Source organism: Phascolarctos cinereus, unplaced genomic scaffold, assembly GCF_003287225.1.
Source record: "Phascolarctos cinereus isolate Bilbo 61053 unplaced genomic scaffold, phaCin_HiC Scaffold_3;HRSCAF=262, whole genome shotgun sequence".
NCBI classification, from domain to species: domain Eukaryota; kingdom Metazoa; phylum Chordata; class Mammalia; order Diprotodontia; family Phascolarctidae; genus Phascolarctos; species Phascolarctos cinereus.
Window position 1 is genome coordinate 257222814 of NW_027555736.1, and position 21317 is coordinate 257244130.

The window sequence follows — 21317 nt, forward strand, 5'->3', positions numbered from 1 at the left end:
ACTTTGCCAAAAGGCTTTTGAGCATCTATGTATAAAATCATATTATTTATTACTTATTTTTAACATGGTTTTATATGTAGTCTTATATTAAACCAACCCTGTATTCCTGATATAAATGCAACTAGTCAGAAAGCAAAATCTTTCTAATTAGTTGTTGCAGTCCACTTACAAATATCTTATTTAAAACTTCTGCATCAAAATTAGTGATATGGGTAATTGTTTTGCTTTGCTTTGTCTCTTCCTGGTTTAGCTATCAAGTCCATATTGCTATGATAGAAAGAACCTGGAAGAATGTCTTCTTTTGTTATTAATGCAAACAACTTATAGGATATTGGAATTGTTCTTTTAGTGTTTGATAAAATTCACATGTGAATTTATTTAAATTCTAAAAGATTTTTCCTTGGGATTTATTTTACAGTTGTTCAGTTTCTTTTTCTGATGGTTATTTAGTTTATTTCTTCTTTTATCAATATGAATATTCTAGATTTTTGTTAAGTACCTATTTATTTCCTCTAAGTTAACCAGCTTTGAGAAAACATATGTGATAACTTACATGACATGATATAATATATAAGCATATACTGTAATTGAGCAAAATCATTTGACTATTTCCTTTATTTCTTCTTCAGTTACTATGTATTCTCCTTTTTTCATACAACCTGATTTTCCTCTTTTTAAAAATTACTTTAGCTAATTGCTGATTTATTATTATTTTTAAAAAGCTCCTATTTAGATATTATGTTATTAGTGCTGATACGGAATCTTTATCTCTAGTGCTTTTGAGTATAATGTAATTTGTCTGCTTATTTCGTTATCTTATTTATATTTACCATAGTTATAATAAATGAAATAGTTGTTGTTTCAACATTTCAGTCTTGTCCTTCTCTTTGTGACCTGATTTAGAGTTTTCTTGGCATAGATACTTCAGTGGTTTTCTATTTCCTTCTTCACTGTATGAAATCACTGATTGTTAGCCCTGGTGTTTTTTTTTATTTTTTTTTTCAGTTTAGCTTGAGCAAAACAGATTTTGCTCCAGTCCCTTGTTTTGATATGTAAATTTTTATGTTTTAAATAAGTTTCTTGTAAGTATATTGTCAGATTTTGCATTTCTAATCTATTCTGCTATCCTCTTTGATTTTGTGAGTTCAATCATTCATATTCAGTTATGATTATTCATTCTATATTTTCCAATATCCCATCCAGCTTTTTCTTCTTTGTTCCCACCTCCCTCTTTAAAAATGACAAAGTGGCAGAAGATTGTTTCACAACAATTGTAATCTTCTAAAGCTCTGCTACTTACCCTGTCTCTGATCCCAGGTTTTTAGTCTCTTGCTTTCCTTTTAATCACTCTTTCACATAGACAAAATTACGAGCTGATTTTGCTTGTCTATTCCCTTATCTATCCTTCTTGATATTGTGCCCTCCAATTCTAGAATCTCAGGGCAGTTTTCCTTGATAATTTCTTGTTTCTTTTTTAAAATTTATTTTGATTAATCAACAATCACTTCCATAAGCTTTTGTGATTTAAATTTTTCTCTCCCTCCCTCTCTCCCCAAGATGGCTCACAATCTGATATAGGCTATACATATACATTCCTATTAAACATATTTTCACATTAGTGATGTTGTAAGGAACAATTAGAACCAAATAGGAGGGACCATCAGAAAGAGGAAACAAAACAGAAGAAAAAAATAGCAAAGAGTACGCTTCAATATGCATTCAAACTCCATAGTTCTTTCTTTGGAGGTGGGTAGCATTTTCCATCATGAGACCTTTGGAGATGTCTTAGATCCTTGCATTGCTGAGAAGGGCTAAGTCTGTATCAACATTAGTCATCTCACAATGCGGCTATTACTGTGTACAATGTTCTCCTGGTTCTGCTCATTTCATTCAGCATCAGTCCATACAAGTCTTTCCAGGTTTTTCTGAAGTTTGCCTGCTCATCATTTCTTATAGCACAATAGTATTCTATTACATTCATATACAACAACTTGTTCAGCCATTCCCCAATTGATGGGCATCCTCTCAATTTCCAATTCTTTGCCACCACAAGAAGAACTGCTATAAACATTTTTGTACACGTGGGTCCTTTTCCCATTTGTATGATCTCTTTGGGATACAGCCCTAAAAGTGCTATTGCTGGGTCAAAGGGTATGCACATATTTATAACTCTTTGGGCAGTTCCAAATTGATCTCCAAAATGGCTGGATCAGTTCACAACTCCATCTAGGCTCTCTTTTTGATCATGGCTTTCAGGTACTCCAATAATTTTTAAATTATCTCTCCTGTTTCTATTTTCCAGGTCAGTTGCTTTTCCAATGAGATTTTTCACATTGTCTATTTTTTCATGCTTTTGATTTTGTTTTATAATTTCTTGCTTTCTCAAAGAGTCATTAGCTTCCATTTGCTTCATTCTAATTTTTAAGGAATTATTTTCTTCAGTGGGCTTTTGGATCTCCTTTTCCATTTGGTCAATGCTGCTTTTTAAGGCATTCTTCTTATTGGCTTTATTGGACCTCTTTTGCCATTTGGGTTAGTATACTTTTTAAGTGTTATTTTCTTCAGTATTGTTTTGGGTCTCCTTTAGCAAGCTGTTGACTCGTTTTTCATGATTTTCTTGCATCACTCTCATTACTCTTCCCAGTTTTTACTCTACTTCTCTTACTTGCTTCTCAAAATTCTTTTTGAGCTCTTCCATGGCCTGGGACCAATTCATATTGTTCTGGTAGGTCTTGACTTTGTTGCCTTCTTCTGCTTGTTAAGTTTTGATCTTCTTTGTCACCAAAGTAAGATTCTATAGTCTGAGTTTTTTTTTCTCTGTTTGCTCATGTTCCCAGCCAATTATTTGACTTTTTAACTCTTTGTTAAGGTAGGGGTCTGCTTCCAGTGTGGAGAATGTACTGTCCCAGGCTTCAGCGGTTTTGTGCAGCTGTTGTCAGAGATACTTCTAGGTACCTGCAAATTTTCAGTTCTTCCCAAGGTGGTGTGATCAAAGGAGAGGTGTTTACTCCTTTCCTGGCCTGTGCTCTGGTCTATGAGTGACCACAAGCACTCTTTTTTTTCTGCCTTGGAACTGTGAGGAGGATTCCTTCTTCACCAAGGCACAAGCTCCGCCATGCCAGCACCTTTCTTAGCCCCAGGACCACCACCCAGGACTGGGACCCAGAACCAAGTACAGGCAAAGCAAGAGAATCCTGCCTCAGCACCAGCAAAAAGATCCCTGCAGTCTACCTCTGATCAGCTACCTGATCCCCCCACTGTCTGTGGTCTGAGAGATCTGGAAGGAACCACTGTGGCTCTGGCTGCTGCCCTGGGGCTGCTCTAAGACCAAGGCTGGACCAACCCTCCTCTCTTACCCAAGTCTAACAGACCTTTCCCACTGACCTTCTAAGCTGTCTTTTGTATTTGTGGTTGAGAAGTCTGGAAACCACCACAGCTGCCCATGATCCAGTCTCCTGAGGCCTGCTCCAGGTTTGCTCTGGCCCCATCTTTGCCTGTGCAGCCCATGCTGAACTGCGCTCCTCTCCCAGTCTGGTGAAACAGACCTTTCCCATCAGCTATCCAGGTTGTCTTGTACTGGTAATTTGTTTCACTGTCTTTTTTGGGTTCTGCTGCTTTAGAATTTGTTTATAGTCATTTTTTACAGGTATTTGGAGGAGTTTGGGGAAGAGCTCAAGCAAGTCACTGCTTTTACTACACCATCTTGGCTCCACCCCCTTTTCTTATCTTTAGAGGCAGTCCCAATCTGCCAGAGCTTTCAGTACTAACAGTAAGGGTACAGCATTAATATCTGAACCTGGTTACCACCAATGTTGCTCAGAGCTGCTAAGAGTAACACTACCTCGTGGAAGAACTTCAAGCATTCCTGACCCTATCCTGGCATTGCTATTCCCTTCCAGTAAGAGGCTTATTTGGTAAGAGTAGAATATTCCGTAAAAGAAGAAAAGAACCAATTTTTTTTTTTTCTGTCATGGGCTTCAGAAACACAGGGAGATGGGGCTGAGGGGATGGGATCAACAATAATAGTATAAAACAAAGATGTGAAAATATCTCATAATTATAGTTTTCAGAATTTTATAAAGCATTTCCTAAGTATTAATTGGAAAGCAGAGGATTATAGATTTCGTGCTAACAGGGGTGAAAGAAGTTACACAACCTTGCTAACTAAGTACACTATATATTCACTCATATAATCCAACTTAAACTGAGCCCTCACTGCAGCAAAGCAATCCTTTCATTCTTTACTAATTGACTAACTCACTCCCTTTTCTTCTTAAACCTCTAACATCTCCCCATCCTAAATACTTTGCCTCTAATTTTACTAAGAAAATTGAGGACATTCACCATGAGCTACCTCTTCCCCCTTTCTTTTTATCTAAAAACCATGTGGCATCATTCCCTACTTGTCTTCTTCTGAAGGCTCTGAGTACTATTCTCTTTGCCCCTTATGTAAGACCTTAATCCCTTCCACTCTCATCTTCTGCAACAGGTTGCAACTTTCCCCCCTAATTTTCTAGACCTCTATCTACTGGTTTCTTCCTTCCAGCCTTCCCATAACAACAACAATAATAATAATAACAACTAACATTTATACAGTGCTTCCTACGTGCTAGGCCCTGTTCTAAGTGCTTTATAATTATTACCTCATTTGATTCTCATAACAACCTTGGAAGGTAGATGCTGACACTAAATCTGAACTCAGTTCCTCTTGACTCCAGACCTGATGCTCTATATACTGCAACATTCATTTTTCCCTGCTTCTGTCATTCATACACACATATAGATACAGATATAGATATGAACCCACCATCTCAAGCCATCATCCTGTATTTTTCCTCCTTTTCTTAAACTCCTTGAGAAGACCATTTAAATTTAATGCCTCCACTTCTCTTCTCACTAACATCTCAACCTTTTGCAATCTGGCTTTTGACCTTAACACCTGAATCATGGCTCTCAAGTCACGGATCAATATAAATATATATATTTCCCTCCTGAACTCTGAAATTCAGGCAAATGGGCTCTTCCTCTCACACAAAACTCCATGCCTTTGAACTGGCTGTCTCTCCTCACTGGAATGCACTTCATCCTCACCTTATAGATTCCCTCTCTGCTTCAACATGCAACACAAGCATCACCTTCTACCTAAAGCTCTTCTTGATCCTTACCCCAACTGTTAGTGTCTTCCTCACGTGAAACCACTTTTTATCTATGTTTTATTTATTTGTATTTTCTTTGGAGTTATTCTGCATATATTTATAAAGGTATTTCTTTTTGCTCCTACTAGAATGGAAGCTCCTTGCCATTAAGGATTTGTTTTGTTCTCTGCATTTGTATCTCCAGCACCTAGCACACTACTTGGCACACAATAGACACGTAATAAATGTTGGAAGAAACCTTAGATGGCATTCATCCCAGCTCCTTCATTTTACAGATGAGTGACCAACCCTCAGAGAAGTTAGACAAGTTACCTGAAGAGACACAGATAGTACATTAAGAATTAGAATTTGAAACCAAGTCCTCTGACTCCAAAGCAAGAACTTTTCCCCACTGTACTACTTTGCCTGAACATCTTATTTGCGTAGTTTTTTAAAATCTTGCAAGAGAATAAGCAATACAGACTCTTTTATTGTCACATTTGTGGCTTTTATAAGGTATTATCACTAAGGCCAGGCTGTGCTTTCACAACTTAGCTAGGGCTTGGTTTATGGCCTATGCATATCTCCTTAAGATTCACCTCCTTAAGGGCAGGATAGGATTAAGGGCAATAGAGTTAGTTTTTCACAACATGTCTACTATGGATGTGTTTTGCATAACTGCACATGTACAACCTATATTGAGTTGCTTGCCTTTTCAATGAGGGTGGGTGGGGAGGGAGGAAGAGAGAAAATTTGAAACCTAAAGTTTTAAAAACATATGTTTAAAAAAATGTTTTCACATGCTACTGGGAAATAAGAAATATAGGAAATGGGGTACAGAAGAGGGGAAGGGATATTCAGAATGCATGACATCTTGGGGTGGGGGGAGATGGGGTGAAAATTTGGAACTCAAAAACTTGTGGAAGTGAATGTTGAAAACTAAAAATAAATAAATTTATATTAAAAAAAAATTCTTGCCCGCTGAAAAGCGTAAGAATAAACTTTACCACCCTGGCTTAAAGAAAAAAATTGAAAAAAGTGAAAAAAAAAATAAAAGATTCACCTCCTTACTTAAATGTCCCAAATAGAAACTGATGACAGTACTGATACAAGGATTTTGTATCTATAACATTCTCAGTAGTTTAGCTTGGACTCAGCCTTGTTGCCTGCCTATCCCACTCATATTCAACTTCTAGAACAAGGTCTGTTGTTAGATCTCTATAGCCAAGTCCCTGACTTCAGCGTTGTCATCCAGTAACTTGGTTGGTCTGCTGTAGCTCCAATACTCTGGGACAAGACCATTATTCTTATTTCTCCCATCTGCCTAAAGACTATAATCTTGTCCCTAAACACCAGTTTGCACAACTAAGCCACTGCTATCAGATCTCATTAATGGCAAACATTGCTTAAATAAACATTGTTTGTAGTGCCTACTACTTGAAACCTGCCCCAACCCAGCAGTTCTGTCCCTAGGTCTCAGTTGGTGGTCATTAACTCTCTGATCTGACTAATCTCATCACAGACCAGGCTCCAGTTTGGCCACTTGGATAGCCTTTCCTGTTATTTTCCTATTAGCTAGATGAAATTAACCTAAGAACTATGGTTCCTCAATCCAATCCAAAGTAAAATGGATACCTAATGCAGTAATAACACAGAGCAAGGAACATCTAAGTGATACACACACACATCTCCATAAGTATTTCCTTTCCAATCTGTGCCATTCCTCATAAATTTACGTCTATGCTTATGGCCCATATATATACACCATTTTTTCTCAGTTTTTAAACCTTTGATTTCCCAAAATTCATAAACTATTAGATCAGCAGCCAAAGTTAAAATTCAAGTACTTCACAGTTATTGACACCCTGCAGCAAATCAGTACCTTTAAAAATGGGTAGAGAAAGAATAGCTTCTTTTTATAGAATAAAGTCGATTCTTTTAGGATTCCTATGTATTTCTTGATCCCAATTTAGTTATTTTCTACTCCAAGAGTTGCCTACATAGTAGATATCTTTCTTCTGTTTCCACAAAACAAAAACTATTTAATAGCCAATCCCCAAATATTTCCTCCTTTCCCTGTTTCATCCAATAATATAGATTCAAATCCTGATTTAAGTATTCACATCAAATTCCTCACAATGGTTTTCTACTTGGAAAATCAAATGGATTTACAAGCAAATTCTATCAAATAGTTATAGCATTTAATACCTGTACTCCACAGATTATTCTTAAAGAGTGACAGAAAGTACTCTACCAACATGAAATAAATGTTGTGATAATATTCAAATCTGAGAGAGACAAAAGGGAAAAAGAACTATGTGGGTAATCTTAATAATGAATACTGATGCTAATTTTTAAGATAAAATCCATTCCAAGAAACTAGAACGATATATTCAGAAAATAATTCACTATAACCAAGCTTGTATTAATTCAACCCAAGACAAAATTAAAGAAATAATTATCATAATTAATCACATTAAGCCAGAGAGCTAACCCCTAAAAAGAATTATTTCAATAGATACAGAAAAGGCCTTTAACATAATCCAGGCTTCATTTATGTTAAAAATCATAAAAAGCAGAAACATGGTAGTATCTTTTAAAACCAAGAGCTAGCATTGCTTGCAAAGGAGAAACACAAGAAGTTTTCCTAGTACAAATGGTATTAAATATTATTTGACTTAGGTCTAGAAATGTTAGTAGGATTAGAGAACAAAATTAAACACATAAGCCACCAGGAAAAAGGAACCAAATTCATCTGTCTGCAGATATGTTGGTGTACTTAGAAAATAGATGAGAATCAGAAAAACTGAAATGATCAATAATGTAACAAAGGTAGGAAGATAAAATAAACAAATTCAGGAAATTGCCAGCATTTCTATATAATACCTTTTTTAAAAGCTGAGAAGAAATGATATCAAGAGAAACTCCATTCAATATCCTTACAAAATCTGCAAATATAAAACAAAACTACAAAACACTCTATAAAAAACAAATGAGGTTGTAAATAATTGGAAAGATATTACCTTTCATAATTGGGTCATGCCAATATAATAAAAATAACAAAAACTCCCTAAATTAACTTATAGGTTTAGTGCCATGCTAAATTACCAAGAGGATACCTTTTTAGAACTAAAAAAAAATTAATTTAATTTTTAATTCCACTTAGAAGAATAAAAAGTCTAGAATATGAAAGTAAAAACTACAAAGGGACATAGCATCAGACCTCAACCTATACTGTAAAGCAGCAGTCATATCAAAATTATTTGGTACTGATTAAAAAAGAGAAAAGGTGAACAGATAAACTAGATAGGTAAGAAACAGAAGCAATCAAAAACCACAGCCTAGTGTTTGATAAGCTCAAGAACATAAGTTAACGGAGGAAAACCTCCCTTTTGATAAGAAGGGCTCAATAAACTGGAAAGCAGTTTAGCAGAGACTGGGTTTAGATCAACTTCTTTTACCATAAACCACAACAAGCTCTAAACAGATGTACGATCTAAATATAAATGCTCACGTTAAAAAAAAATGCACCATTTGCAACCAGGTCTAAGAGGAAAATTCTTAACTAAACATGCAATAAAAGATAGATTATGAAACGTGAAACAATTTTACCTACAAAACATTGAGTCAACAAAAAAATATTCATCAAGTACTCACTAGGTATCAGGCACTAAGTGCTACAGAGGCAAAACAAACAAAAAAGACAGAACCTAGTACCTGCTCTTAAGAAGTCCACAGTCTAATGGGAGAGACAAGGTAAAAACAACTACGTACAAACAATAAATATACAGGATAAACTGGGCATAATCACAGAGAGAAGGTCAAAATTAAGCAGGAGAAGGAAAGGCAAAAGGTAAAACTTTAGCTGAGACCTGAAGTCAGAAAGCAGAGATATGGAAGCAAAGTTTCAGGCATGGGGAACAGCCAGTGAAAATTCCCCAAGTCAGGTGATTATTCAAGGAACAGCAAGAGTAAGAAGAGGAGGAGTGAAGTATAAAAAGACCAGAAAGGTAGGGAAGGGTGTCAGGTTATGACAGGCTTTAAAAGTGGAAGAGAAGACTTAAATTGGATCCTGGAATAACTGAGGTTACTGAGGGACGGGCGAGTGGGGGAAAGGGGAGACTGCGCCACCTGGTGGGCAGCATAGAGAACTGTCGTACTGTATGACTAATTCTTCCAACGGTGGGGAACCTGCGGCCTTCCAGGTCCTCAAGTGTGGTCCTGTCAAAGGACTTGGAGGGCTACATGTGGCCTGTAGGCCACAGGTTCCCCACCCCAATAACTAGTCCATTTTTGGTCACTCCGGAAAAATGGATATACATCATTCTTCCCTTGCCGCCTGTATTGTGGTTCACTGCTTAGGTTATTCAGTTAATTACATTTAGCTGATCTGTTTCTCAGAAAATCCCACATATGTTGTACACACACAAATATATTCTTTAATCTTATCCCCTACTTCCAAACTAGTTATCTCTGGAAAATTATCTTTCTTTCTCTGTCGTATAAACCCCATTCACCTTATTTTTGAAACCACAGACAACCCTAACCATGATTGAAAAGTATAAAAGAAGTGCTAGTGATATACATGAATCAAAGCAAAGGAATCTAAGTTGTGGAGTGAAAGAAGATAAAAGAATCAGAGCCACCGAATGCTAGTCATCAAAAATACCCATAACCAATAATGATACACAAGAAAAGAGACAATGAAATACACTTACTTTCTAATGAAAAAAGAGATGTGGGATAACTAGGCCAGAATATTTTACGTATTATAAGTAACAGTCTACACTGGCTGTTTCTGCTTAATCATTTTCCTTTACCAAAAGGGAAGGTTCCAATATGGATGGTGAGAAATGACCATGATGAAAAGACAAAAGCCATTAAAAGAAAACAAAACACATATGTAAAACTTTTTTTTTAAGTGCTTTGGCTATAACTACCAATCCTGACTCAGAAGAAATGAGAAAAGACACCTCCATTTATTTTGCTAGAGGCGGGGAACCAGGGGAACCATGGGTATAAAATGTCGCATACAATGCCAAACCAAATCAATGTGTCAGCTGGTTTTGCTTAGCGACTTTTTCTTCCTTTGTTACAAGGGAAGGATGCAAGCTCAGGATAGCAGAATGGAGTACATCAGAAATGACTGAGATATAAAAACAAAAGATAGCAACAGAATTTCTAAAATGTGATTTCCCTCCAACATCAGTATTTAGGAGAAATGAAACTATTATTCAAATTTCATAATATATACAATTATTTTCTATAGTTTAATTACTAACATTGAAATAATGTATTTTTCAAACTATTCTTCCTTCAAAATGCACCATTACTTTAGCCATCTTATTCAATTCAATTCAACAAACATTTATTCAGTAATTATTATGTGTGAGTCACACCAAGCCAGTCTAGGGATACCAAGATTAAAAAAAAAATCAAGTCTTTGCCCTCAAGGCACATTATATTGTGCATAAAATAGGCTCTTGAGGACTAATCCAGGGGACAAAAAAAATGTATAACATTATTTCTATATGGAAACATATCCTTAATGTTTCTATTAGCTTCTTCTCAATTCTCATCCTCCTTGACCTCTCTGTAACATGTACTACTGAAACCTCTTTCCTCCCTGGGTTTTCCTCGCACTACACTTTCCTGGTTCTCCCATCTGTTTAAATGATCATCGTAACATGCCCCTTGACTATGGATATTCACCAAGACTCTGTCCTGGGCTTTTTCTTTTCTTTCTAAACTTGCACTTGGTGATCTCATCAGTTTCCCTACGGCTCAACTGTCATCTTTATGCAGGAGACTTCAAGATCTATATGTTTAGCCCTAATCTCTGTCCACATCTCTAGTTTCTACATCACAAACTGCCTACTGGATCAGATATTCTCATAGGTCCTTTTCAGCTCTAAATTAGATCTCAAGGGGCAGCTAGGATAGAGTACTGGCCCTGGATTCAGGAGGACCTGAGTTCAAATCCATCCTCAGATACATAACACTTACTAGCTGTGTGACCCTGGGCAAGTCACTTAACCCCACTGCCTAGCCAAAAACAAACAAAAAAAATTAGATCTCAAATGAAACATGTCCAAAATAGAAATTTCTTTCTCTCAAAAGCCCAACCCTCTTCTGAACTGCCCTATTACTGTCAAAGATATCATCATCTTTCAGTCACCCAGGTACTTTAATTCATTACTCTCACTCACTCCATATGACTCATCAGCTGTTGGCTGCATCTTGTCATTTCTATCTCCACAATATCACTTACTCAATAATATTATTTACATAATATCCCTTACTTAATCTCCATATATCCTTTTCATTCTACTTAACATGCCTAGATCAGGACCTTATCACTTCTCATCTGAACTACTGTAATATCCTTCTAATTTAATCTCCCTACCTTAAGCCTCTCTCCATAGCAATCCATGAACCACACAGCTGCCAATGTGATTCTCCTAAAGAACAAGTCTGACACCACAATTCAAATTCCAGTAGCTCCCTATTACTTCTAAGATCAAATATGAACTCTGCTTGAAAGTTAAAGTTCTTCACAAGATTCTCTCCTACCTTCCTGGTCTGCTTAACCATTATAATGTGAGCTCTTTAAGGGCAGGAATCATGTTTTTACCTTTCATTGCATAGATTTATGCACTTATGTGGATAATAAATATTGACTATAAGAAATTCAACTATTGATTTTGTATTTTATACTCAATTTTGTAACTCTATTCTGTATTTGATATAAAAACCCAAGCTTCTTTTCTGTTTCTAAATGAAGAAGCTAATGAGTTCAAAAGTTCAATTTTTCTCTCTCAAAGTTAAATGCCAAAGTTTTAAGCGTTCCCACAATTGCTGTTAATGAAAGAGAAACTCTGAGGTAGAGAGTTCCGAAGTACAGTTTTCCCCTATAACATTCTAATTCTATGGGAATGATCATTTCAGCAACACCTGCAAATCACTCCTGCTAAGAGAAGCTTGCACACTACTGCACGTCCACAGCATTTGTGTGTCATCCTTGAGAGGCCGACTAGCTGACCTCGTCCCATCTTTAGTACCCTCCTCGCCGTAAAAGGTAAATCTTATGCCCAGACACCTGTGAGTCTGCTACTCCAAGTTCACTGTCACTGGCCTACGGATGCAGCTTGGACCTATGAATTCAGGAAAACATTCCTTAGAGACAAGACAAAGGTTGCTCTGACTTCACATACTGTGTATGCCCACTTCCATTAACATAACCAATCATGATCCCTTACCCCCTATGATGCTGCCAATGTTATAACCAATAGTATGATCTCCTCATCTATTCTGAGCTATTCTTTGTTCTATGCTTATAAAATGGTGTTGCATATCCAGTTCTTGGTCTTTGGCTAGAAAATGAGGCAGCCCATCTTATTCTAAGGTTCATACCCTGATAATAAAATGTTATCCTGCTAGAAGAAACTTGCCTTGGTTTACCTTAAATTTCACTCACAACAACTGCCATTATACCCTACACAAAATCTGTGGCGCAGCCATACAGGCCTACCAGCTATTCCACACACATTCTTTTCTCAATGCCTTTGTCCTAACTTTCTCCATACCTACAATGTACTCACTCCTCACTCCTACTTCTTGGACTGTCTGGCTTACTTCAAGATTCAGATCAACTGCAACCACCTACATGAAGTTTTCCCTGATTTTGCCAGGCACTGGCAGGCTCCGTCCCAACACATTAATTGTGTGTGTATATGTATGCATATGTGTGTGTGTGTGTGTGTGTCTCTCTCTCTCTATGTCTGTATGATACACACACACACACACGTATATATGCTCTCTCCTTGAATAGAACGCAAGCTCCTTAAGGGCCAAGGCTGTTACACTTTTGTCTTTGTATCCCTAGATCTTGGCGCAGTGTCTGGGTGGGAGTGCAGGGGAGTTGGGAGGGAGAATGGAAGAATTTAATAAATGTTTGCTGATTGAATGATTAATCAATTAGTTCCAAGATAAAAATAACATGTAAATCAACTTTTGGACACAACTCATTCTCAGGTTAGAATCTGGATTCCCTGGGCACCGGGATCAGTCCTTAGATGTGGAAGAGGTAAGTGACAGACATATGGCAATCTTTAACATAAATATTAATATATTTCAAAATGGACCATTCAAGAAAATGATGAGATTTGGCACAAAAAAAAACACCACACAATGAACCAGAGGAAATAACACAACTACCTAGATTCTGAGGACAAAATAGTAGCATCAATTTTCTGAAAGCAACACATTCTTAGATAGTTATAGAAGGAAGGCTTCCTTCCTTTGGAAGACATACCAATTTGAAAGTATGAAACTTTCAGAGAATTTTAAAAGTACAGCTTGACTTTGTGTCTAGAAGGAAGAAGACGAAGACTGGGTTAGCATTTTACTTTTTTGACACTGCCCTAGAAAAAATTTTCTTTAAACTCAGTCTATATCATGTTGATGAGCTATAAAAAGTTTATATACATACACCATCACGTCATCTAAAACTATGTTAACCGATGTTTATTTTCCAATAAGATTATACAAATGTCTCTTGTTTTTAGTGATAATAGCTGTCTTCTTACTGAGCTTTTTAGTTTTCTCAGCTATAAAAAATCTGAATAGTAATATCTCACAGGGTTGTTGTGAGTCTCAAATTAAATTATTTATTTGAAACCTCAGAGCATTATTTCATTGTCAGCTACTGCAGCTTCTGCTCTTCTTCCTACTAAAAGGAAAACACATTGAAGACTGTTTAGCTCCCAACAATTCTCTGTCATAAATACGCCCTTAAGTTACCCTGAGACAAACCAACCTTCATTTAGTGTGGGAGTGTCACCTACAAACTGACCTAAAAACACACAAACTTAATCAATGAAATAAAATGTGTAGTGTTTCTCTACTATTTGGCAATGAGACCTAGGGCTATTGCCAAGTTGTAAAGAATATAATGTTAATCAAAGTTTATTACATTGACTTGAATATATATTAAGGTTCTCTTGATCCCAAATGTTCATAAGGACTACTTGCGCCCTGCCTATCCAGAGCCTTCCAAGCTCATGCTGGTCTGATCAGCCACAGGCAGACACATATGACCCCGACACAGTGATGTCATGTTGGTCCTCTTTGAGTAAGAAGGACAACAACCAAACAGGAAAAAAAAATTAAAATCAACCTTACCAATGATTTAAATACGATTTAAATAAATGTGTCCCTGATGCTTTATTACACAATTATAAATTTTTTCATAAACTTCTAACATTTCTAACCATGACTACATAAAGCTCATAAAAGCAAGCACTTAGGTTAAAGTACAAGAGAAGTTGCCTCGAAACATGCAATGTAAAAAGGCAGGGCAACACAGGAGATGAGTTAATTTTCCAACTCAAAGACATCTGGAAACCTTTTGGGAAGGACAAGGAAGGAAGAAAGAATAAAAAGGAATGCCTGGATGCTTTCATAGACACTAGAAAGACTCAACAGTCTATAACTGAAGATATGACTAAAGAGTTCCAAGAAAGGCAGACAATTTTTTGAAGCTGGTTTTCCATTGCTATATTCAGCAGGTCCCACACACATTTCACTGGTGTAACATTTCAAAGCAAGAAAACAAACAAAGGCTAAAAATGGTCTTTGTTATCATGTGCCAGCGGAATACGTCAATAATCAATGCTCAAAAAATGAGGTACTATTTTCTGAACCCAGAGAATTCGCTTTTAGAATACAGTTCCACTTTATCCAGGAGCTCAGCTGTAGTCAGGGGAGAGCCAAAGGCTGAACGCATCCTAAACACCAACCTGATAAAACTACTAGTCATTGCACGGGCTGCTACCACACTAGTATCTGTGACCTCTACCTGGGCTCTCGATCTTCTGTCCACCCAGTCCGTGACAAGCACCCTCCCAGGTCCTGCTGCATTCCAAGCCCCACTGAGAACAGCATGAGGCAAGTGACTGCTCCCTCCCCTCACCTCACCTCACCCAGTCCCAGAGACCCAAAGGGAGGTGCAAGTCCCGAAGGAGCACTCACTTGCATGTTTGTCCGCCAGGGCAATCAGGGTGCTTGAGATGTCTCTCCTTCTGTAGAAGCACACCACCTTGGCCTCCACATTCCCATTGGCTGTCTGTAATGGGGAAGGCACATGTGGGTTTGAGAAGCACAAAACAGAAAATGCCAACTCAGTCATTACCTTTCTCCATGACATCCAAAGTATATCAAATGTGCCCAGTGACACAAGCTTTCTCATTAAGGGAGACAAAAGAGAGATGGCTGCCTACTCCATGTGGTCTTTCCTATCATGACTGTATAGAAACAGATCTCTGGGGGCCAAAAAACAACTTAGAAAACCACAAATTAACATTATCTATGTTGTACTGTATTTTATTTATTTTAACATTTCCCAATTGTATTTTAATCCCAACTGTACTTGGGAATTTTGGTGGTAGCATGGAGGCAAGAATGACACCTCTGGCATAGAACCATATTTACTTCAATGCATAGCTATGAGAAATGGAGGGGAAAAATCCTGTCTTTCCTTACCTTAAATTCAACCCTTTTACAAGAAGAAATCTGACAAAAGGAATGAGTCTCAATTGTTATACAGAGTTCAAATCCCTTAAAAGAAGGCCTGTGTTGTTCAACTTGAAAGAGTCCACAGTCTCTCCATATACTGAAAAATGTTAATGGTGTTTCTTAGTATGTTGGAAAACATTTGGATTCTTGAGATTGAAAAAATTATTCTCTATGACAAAACAGTACAAGCAATTTCTCATAAGTTAGTCAGAGTTAAAAAAAAAAGATTCTTCACAAAAGGTAGGACCACTAATTGTCAGGTGAGAAAGAAATGTTGAAAAGAAGCTAACAGGGGTAAACTGTATAGTAACAGACAGAAGGACTAAAGAAAGAAATATGAAAGGCCACAAAAATGCTAGAAAATAGAGTAGGGAAAAAAAGGAAACATGACCTGAAAATACAATTCATACTTCAGAGAAAAGGTAATCCGATGTTTATCAGGAGGCAACTATAGATGAAGAGTAGCCTGAGAAACATTGAGGGGCAACGGAGAAAACAAAGTTCACGGAGGGCAAGAGCCTACGGAAAGACTACTCTTACTTAATGACAACCAGGAAAAGGAACAAAGAGGGAACAAAATGCAACTGAGATCACTAAAGAATACCTGGGAAGTGGGTAACAGAGTTTCCCACCTAGACTGTCCTTAGGGTCATCACTGGGTTCAGAAAACTGGGTAGTGTGATTCTGAGTGTATCTTCCTATAACACACAGGTCCTTTATTTTCAAGAAATGTTCTAAGTAAAATACTGTTACTATTATCCTAAAGATCTTTATTTCTTCTGCTGATTTCTCTGTCCACTGAACCTGATCTCTCCCTTCTGTAATTACACAGAGACATCAACGGCCAATGGCAATGTTTGCCCTAGCAGAATTTGAGACGATTTGGCCTACCACCATACAGACCCCAGAACTTCAAATACTGTTGGATTCAAGGGCTTGCCAGGGGGAACAGAACTCCTAGCATGAAAAAAACAATAGAGGTTATGTTTGGAAGAGGAAAGATAGCTTCTTCCTTTAAACCTGAGCTTCTGGGATATACAGAAATAGATGATTTTTATTATGGGAAAATATAAAGGAACATAACTGGAAGCTTCTTCAGAGCAGAAACCATCCTTCTGCAATTAAGTCAAGTGTTCTTCACAGAGGACTCTGAATTTTAAAATTAACAAAATATTAATAGTTTCATACTACATTGCTCAAAAAGTTAAGGGCCAAAGTCAGTTAACCCAAAAAAATAAAAAAAAACACTCCAAAGTCAGTGTCTCGAGTTTTTAAAGAGGCTTTAAAGGAAAGATTCTAGTGACTTCATCTGGAATACATGTAGCCCCAAAGAACAGGTTAAGAGTCAGGTCCTGGGAAGCTGGAAGGCATTTTCCCAAGCAAACACTATTAAAAACTGTATTGAGCATCCAAGCGTGCCAAAAAAAAAAAAATTTTTTTAAACCAAGAATGAATCTGGCACAATACCCGGTACAATAGCAAGGAGGGTAACTGATCAGTACCAATAGAATATTCTTTCACTCTGACAGAACCCCCAGGTACAGCCTTGATTCTATATGGAAATACACTCAATTCCAAAGTGGCACAGTAGGCACAAGCACTGGACTTGATGGTAGGAAACCCCAAGTTCAATACCAACTAGCAAGTAACAAACTCCCAGTCTGTTTCTGCTCCATAAAATGGGGATCAAAACAGCACCTACCTCCCAGTGCTGTTGTGAGCATCAAATGCAGTAACACATACAGTGCTTCTACAAACCTCAAAACACACTGTAAACTCTAGGGGCCAACAGTGTGAAATGATTCATTTTATCTTCTGCTACATTAATGAGCCTCAAACAGAACACGAGGGAAACACTGTATTCAGTCTGGGGTGCCATCTTTTAGCGAAGGCAATAACAAATGGAATGGAACCTGTTTTCTCAAGGTAGGTCTCTTTTCCCGTTTAGGGGCCAGAAGTCTTCTTCAGGATGAAGTTTGGATTACTGTTTGGCTTCCTTGCCCCCAAGGAATAAAAGGCCCAGGTTTTACTTTAATTCTCACTTTTTGGCACAGACAGCCATTCTGACCTAGTGTCGCTGATTGCCAGGGGAAAGACAGGGAAAGAGAAAAACAGGACTGCAGAGTAGTTCTTCATCTGAATTAATATTTCTTTTAATCTTTGAAATAATATCCTTTTTAAACCTTATTACAAGTAAAGTGTTGTTTGTTTGTTTTTACTGGACCATAGGGAGCAAGACCATTTGAGGACAGTGTACCTGGGGGCCATAGCCATGGCTTAGGAAGATAGAGGAGAGCCCAAGGTTGAGCCCTGAGGCAGAGTTCAGAAAATAACAGAAGAAAGACCTGAGACTTGAGGCATCATACTTCACACCTCGGGAACAGAACTTGATTATTCTAATAGCTGCTAAAAACAAAATTAAAATAAATAAATAAAAATGAGCACACAAAGGAGAAAGAACTCAACCACAGACAGCTACTATGGGGATAGAGAAGATCTGGGTTCATATTCAGAGGAAGATAGCAAAGCAAAAAAAAAAAGTCATTCCTTTTTCAATGAGAAATGTCAAATGGTCCCAAGCACAAAAAGAGTTCTTGAAGGAACTTAAAAAGGACTTTAAAAATCAGAGAGATCAAGGAAAGCTTAGAAAAAAAAAATAAGAACAATCCAAGAAAATCAAGAAAATTATGAAAAGAAAGTTAACCAACTTGATATATGGAATTTAAAACTTAAGGAAGAAAATAATTCCTTGGAAACTACTATTGGGCAAAGGGAAGCTAATGACATTGTAAGATACCAAGAAATAATAGACCAAAATCAAAAGAATGAAAAAATAGAAGAGAATGTGAAACACTGTATCAGACAAACAACTGACCTGGAAAACAGATTGAGGAGAAATAATATAAGAATAGGTGAACTACATCCAAATATTATGATTTAAAAAAAAACAGCCTTGTTCCAATATTACAAGAAATTACCAAGGAAAATTGCCCTGAAGCTCTAGAACAAGAAGGCAAAGCAGAAATAGAAAAAATCCACCAAATACTACCTGAAAGAGATCCCAATAGGAAAACTTACAGAAATATCATAGCCAAGTTTAAAAGCTCCCAGGTTAAACAGAAAATATTGGAAGCACCAAGAAAAAAACAATTTAAATATCATGGAGCTACAATAAGGATTTACACAAGACCTAGCAGCTACTATACCAAAGGACCATACTATATTTCATAGAGCAAAAGAGCTGGGGTACTGACCAAGAGTAACTTACCCAGCAAAGTTAAGTACAATCCTGAATGGAAAGGAAAAAAAGGTCACTTAATGAACTAAAAGACTTTCAGTTATTAGTTAAAGAAACAGCACAACTTAAGGGAAAATTCAACATATAACATCTAAGAGAAATATAAGGTAAACAAACATTAAAGACCAATTATAAGGGACTCTAAGTCAAACTGTTTACTTCTTATATATGAAATTATCAATACTCTTATGACTGTCATGATTATTTGGGTAGTCTGAAAAAAAAGCTTGGGCAGCACTATGTATGATGGGGTGATTCTAAAAAAACTGGAAAGAATGATAATAAGGAGTAATTACCTTATACAAATGAGGCATAAAAGGAGGAAATGATACAGAAGAAGCTAGTAGGAAGAAGTGCAGGTAGTGCTGGAACCTTACTCTCATCAGGAATGGGTTAAAGAGAGAATACCAAATATATCTAGAAGGGCATAAAAGTCTTCTAAAATCAGAAAGAAATAAGAGGGCAAGGGAACAGAGTGGGGGAGAAGATAAGGGAAGGACTCTTGGAGGGACAGGTAGGTTGGGGGGCAAGGTAGAATACAAAGCTAAAGCAAAGGAGTGAAGAGAGATAGGAATAGGGTGAGAAGGATAGTGAGGAAAAATACGGAGGAAAATACACAAGTAACTATAGCTGAGAATGTGAATAGGATGAATTTACCTAGAAAATGGAAACTGAGAGCAGATTAAAAATTTCAATTCAACAGTAAGTATGTTGCTTTCAGAAAATGCTATAAAAATGAGAGATATACACAAAGATAAAATAAAAGGCAGGATTAGAATTTGTTATGTAAAAAAAGCAGTAATCATGATTTTACATGGTTAACTTTAACAAAGTTAAAGCTAAAATACATTTAATCAAAAGAGAAAATAAGGAAACTACATTATGTGTCAGCAATATTATTTAATATTGCTTTAGAGCATTTAAAATAACTAAACGGTATAAAATACCTGAGAGTATATCTGCCAAAACAGACACGGGAACTACATAAATATAAACATAAAACACTTTTACACAAATAAAATCAGATCTAAACAACTGAAGTAATATTTATTGTTCATAGGTAGATAAAGCCAATATAATTTTTAAAATGTCAATTTAACTTAACTAATCTATTTATTCAATGCCATCCCACTTAAATTACTAAAAGATTAACTGAGTTAGAAAAAATAACAAATTTCACATGGAAGAACAAAAGGTCAAGAACTTTAAAGAAACCAAGGAAAAATGATATAAAGGAAGCAGATTCAGCAGTATCAGACCTTTAACTATATTATAAGGTGAGAGCACTGTTGATGTATAAAATGGATTTCAATTATTTTAAATTAAAATTTTCTTGTATAAATAAAACCTATGCAGTCAAGAATGGAAGGAATGCAGAAAACTGAGAAAAAACATTCACTGACAATCTCTCAGATAGGATGTGACTTGGTTGCAGTATTGCTGTAGAATAGAAAAGGATGAGCTGGCTGACCTGGACTTCTGAAGGAAGATGTTATCCACCTTCAGAGAAACAGATGACAAGTGGAAATAAGCTTAGCATGGTCTTATGTATTTGTGTATATGAGTATATTTATAGGTGTGTGTTTGTATATGTGTGTGTGTAAGTTTAACTGCAACCTTCTTTTCAGTGAGGGGGAGAGGAAAGGGAGGGGAAAAAAAGTAAAAGTACACAGCAAAGAACAAAAGAAAACCTACAAGGAAGCAAAGAAAAGCTGAGCAGCTTTGGAAACAATACATAGTATTGTAGTAGTACATAGGTTTCCTTGAAATGCAAATTTATTGTTTTATACGAATCCTGTTCTGCTGTGTATATGGCAATTTTTTTTCTTTCCTTGTTTGTATTTATGTTTAAAATAAATTTAAAATCAATTTAAAAAAAGAGGAATGTCATTGCCATTGATAAAAACCACATTCATTTCTAAAGTTGAATCATATGACAGTGCCAAAGATTTTAGTGTTGAGAACTTTATTTTCTGGGTATTCAGTAATCATAGCTGCTAGGCATCTGAAGAGGTAGCTGCCCAGTCTCACATATTGTTTCCCTAGAGGACAGCTGTGAGACCTCAGATGAAAACAGGACTAGAAGTCTAAGGGGTGCTGCTACCACCAGGGCTCTTGTGTAATTACACCCCTTGTCAGAGGCACATATACAGGGGCAAGCATTGATGGCAAGGACAGCAGGCTCACTCTCCATGAGGTTTGTTCCCCTCTATGAAGGCTTCGTGGACCAACAATGCCTAGATGGAAGTAGGGTGAATCAACCGGAGAACATTACTATTTTGCTAATTTGTTATTACTCACATCAAATA

General features: G+C 36.8%; 1 protein-coding gene across 8 annotated transcripts in view; it reads right to left on the reverse strand.

The window, feature by feature from the left end:
* MTA1 (metastasis associated 1) overlaps window positions 1–21317 on the reverse strand; it is a 212526-nt gene that overhangs the window by 114445 nt on the left and 76764 nt on the right. For 7 of the 8 annotated variants that reach the window (XM_020974878.2, XM_020974877.2, XM_020974875.2 and 4 more), the window contains exon 3: window positions 15168–15261. The exons of the other annotated variant lie outside the window; for it this stretch is intronic. In XM_020974878.2, the coding sequence (XP_020830537.1) occupies window positions 15168–15261 (94 nt within the window). The remainder of the gene's footprint in view (window positions 1–15167; window positions 15262–21317) is intronic. 8 annotated transcript variants of the gene reach the window in all.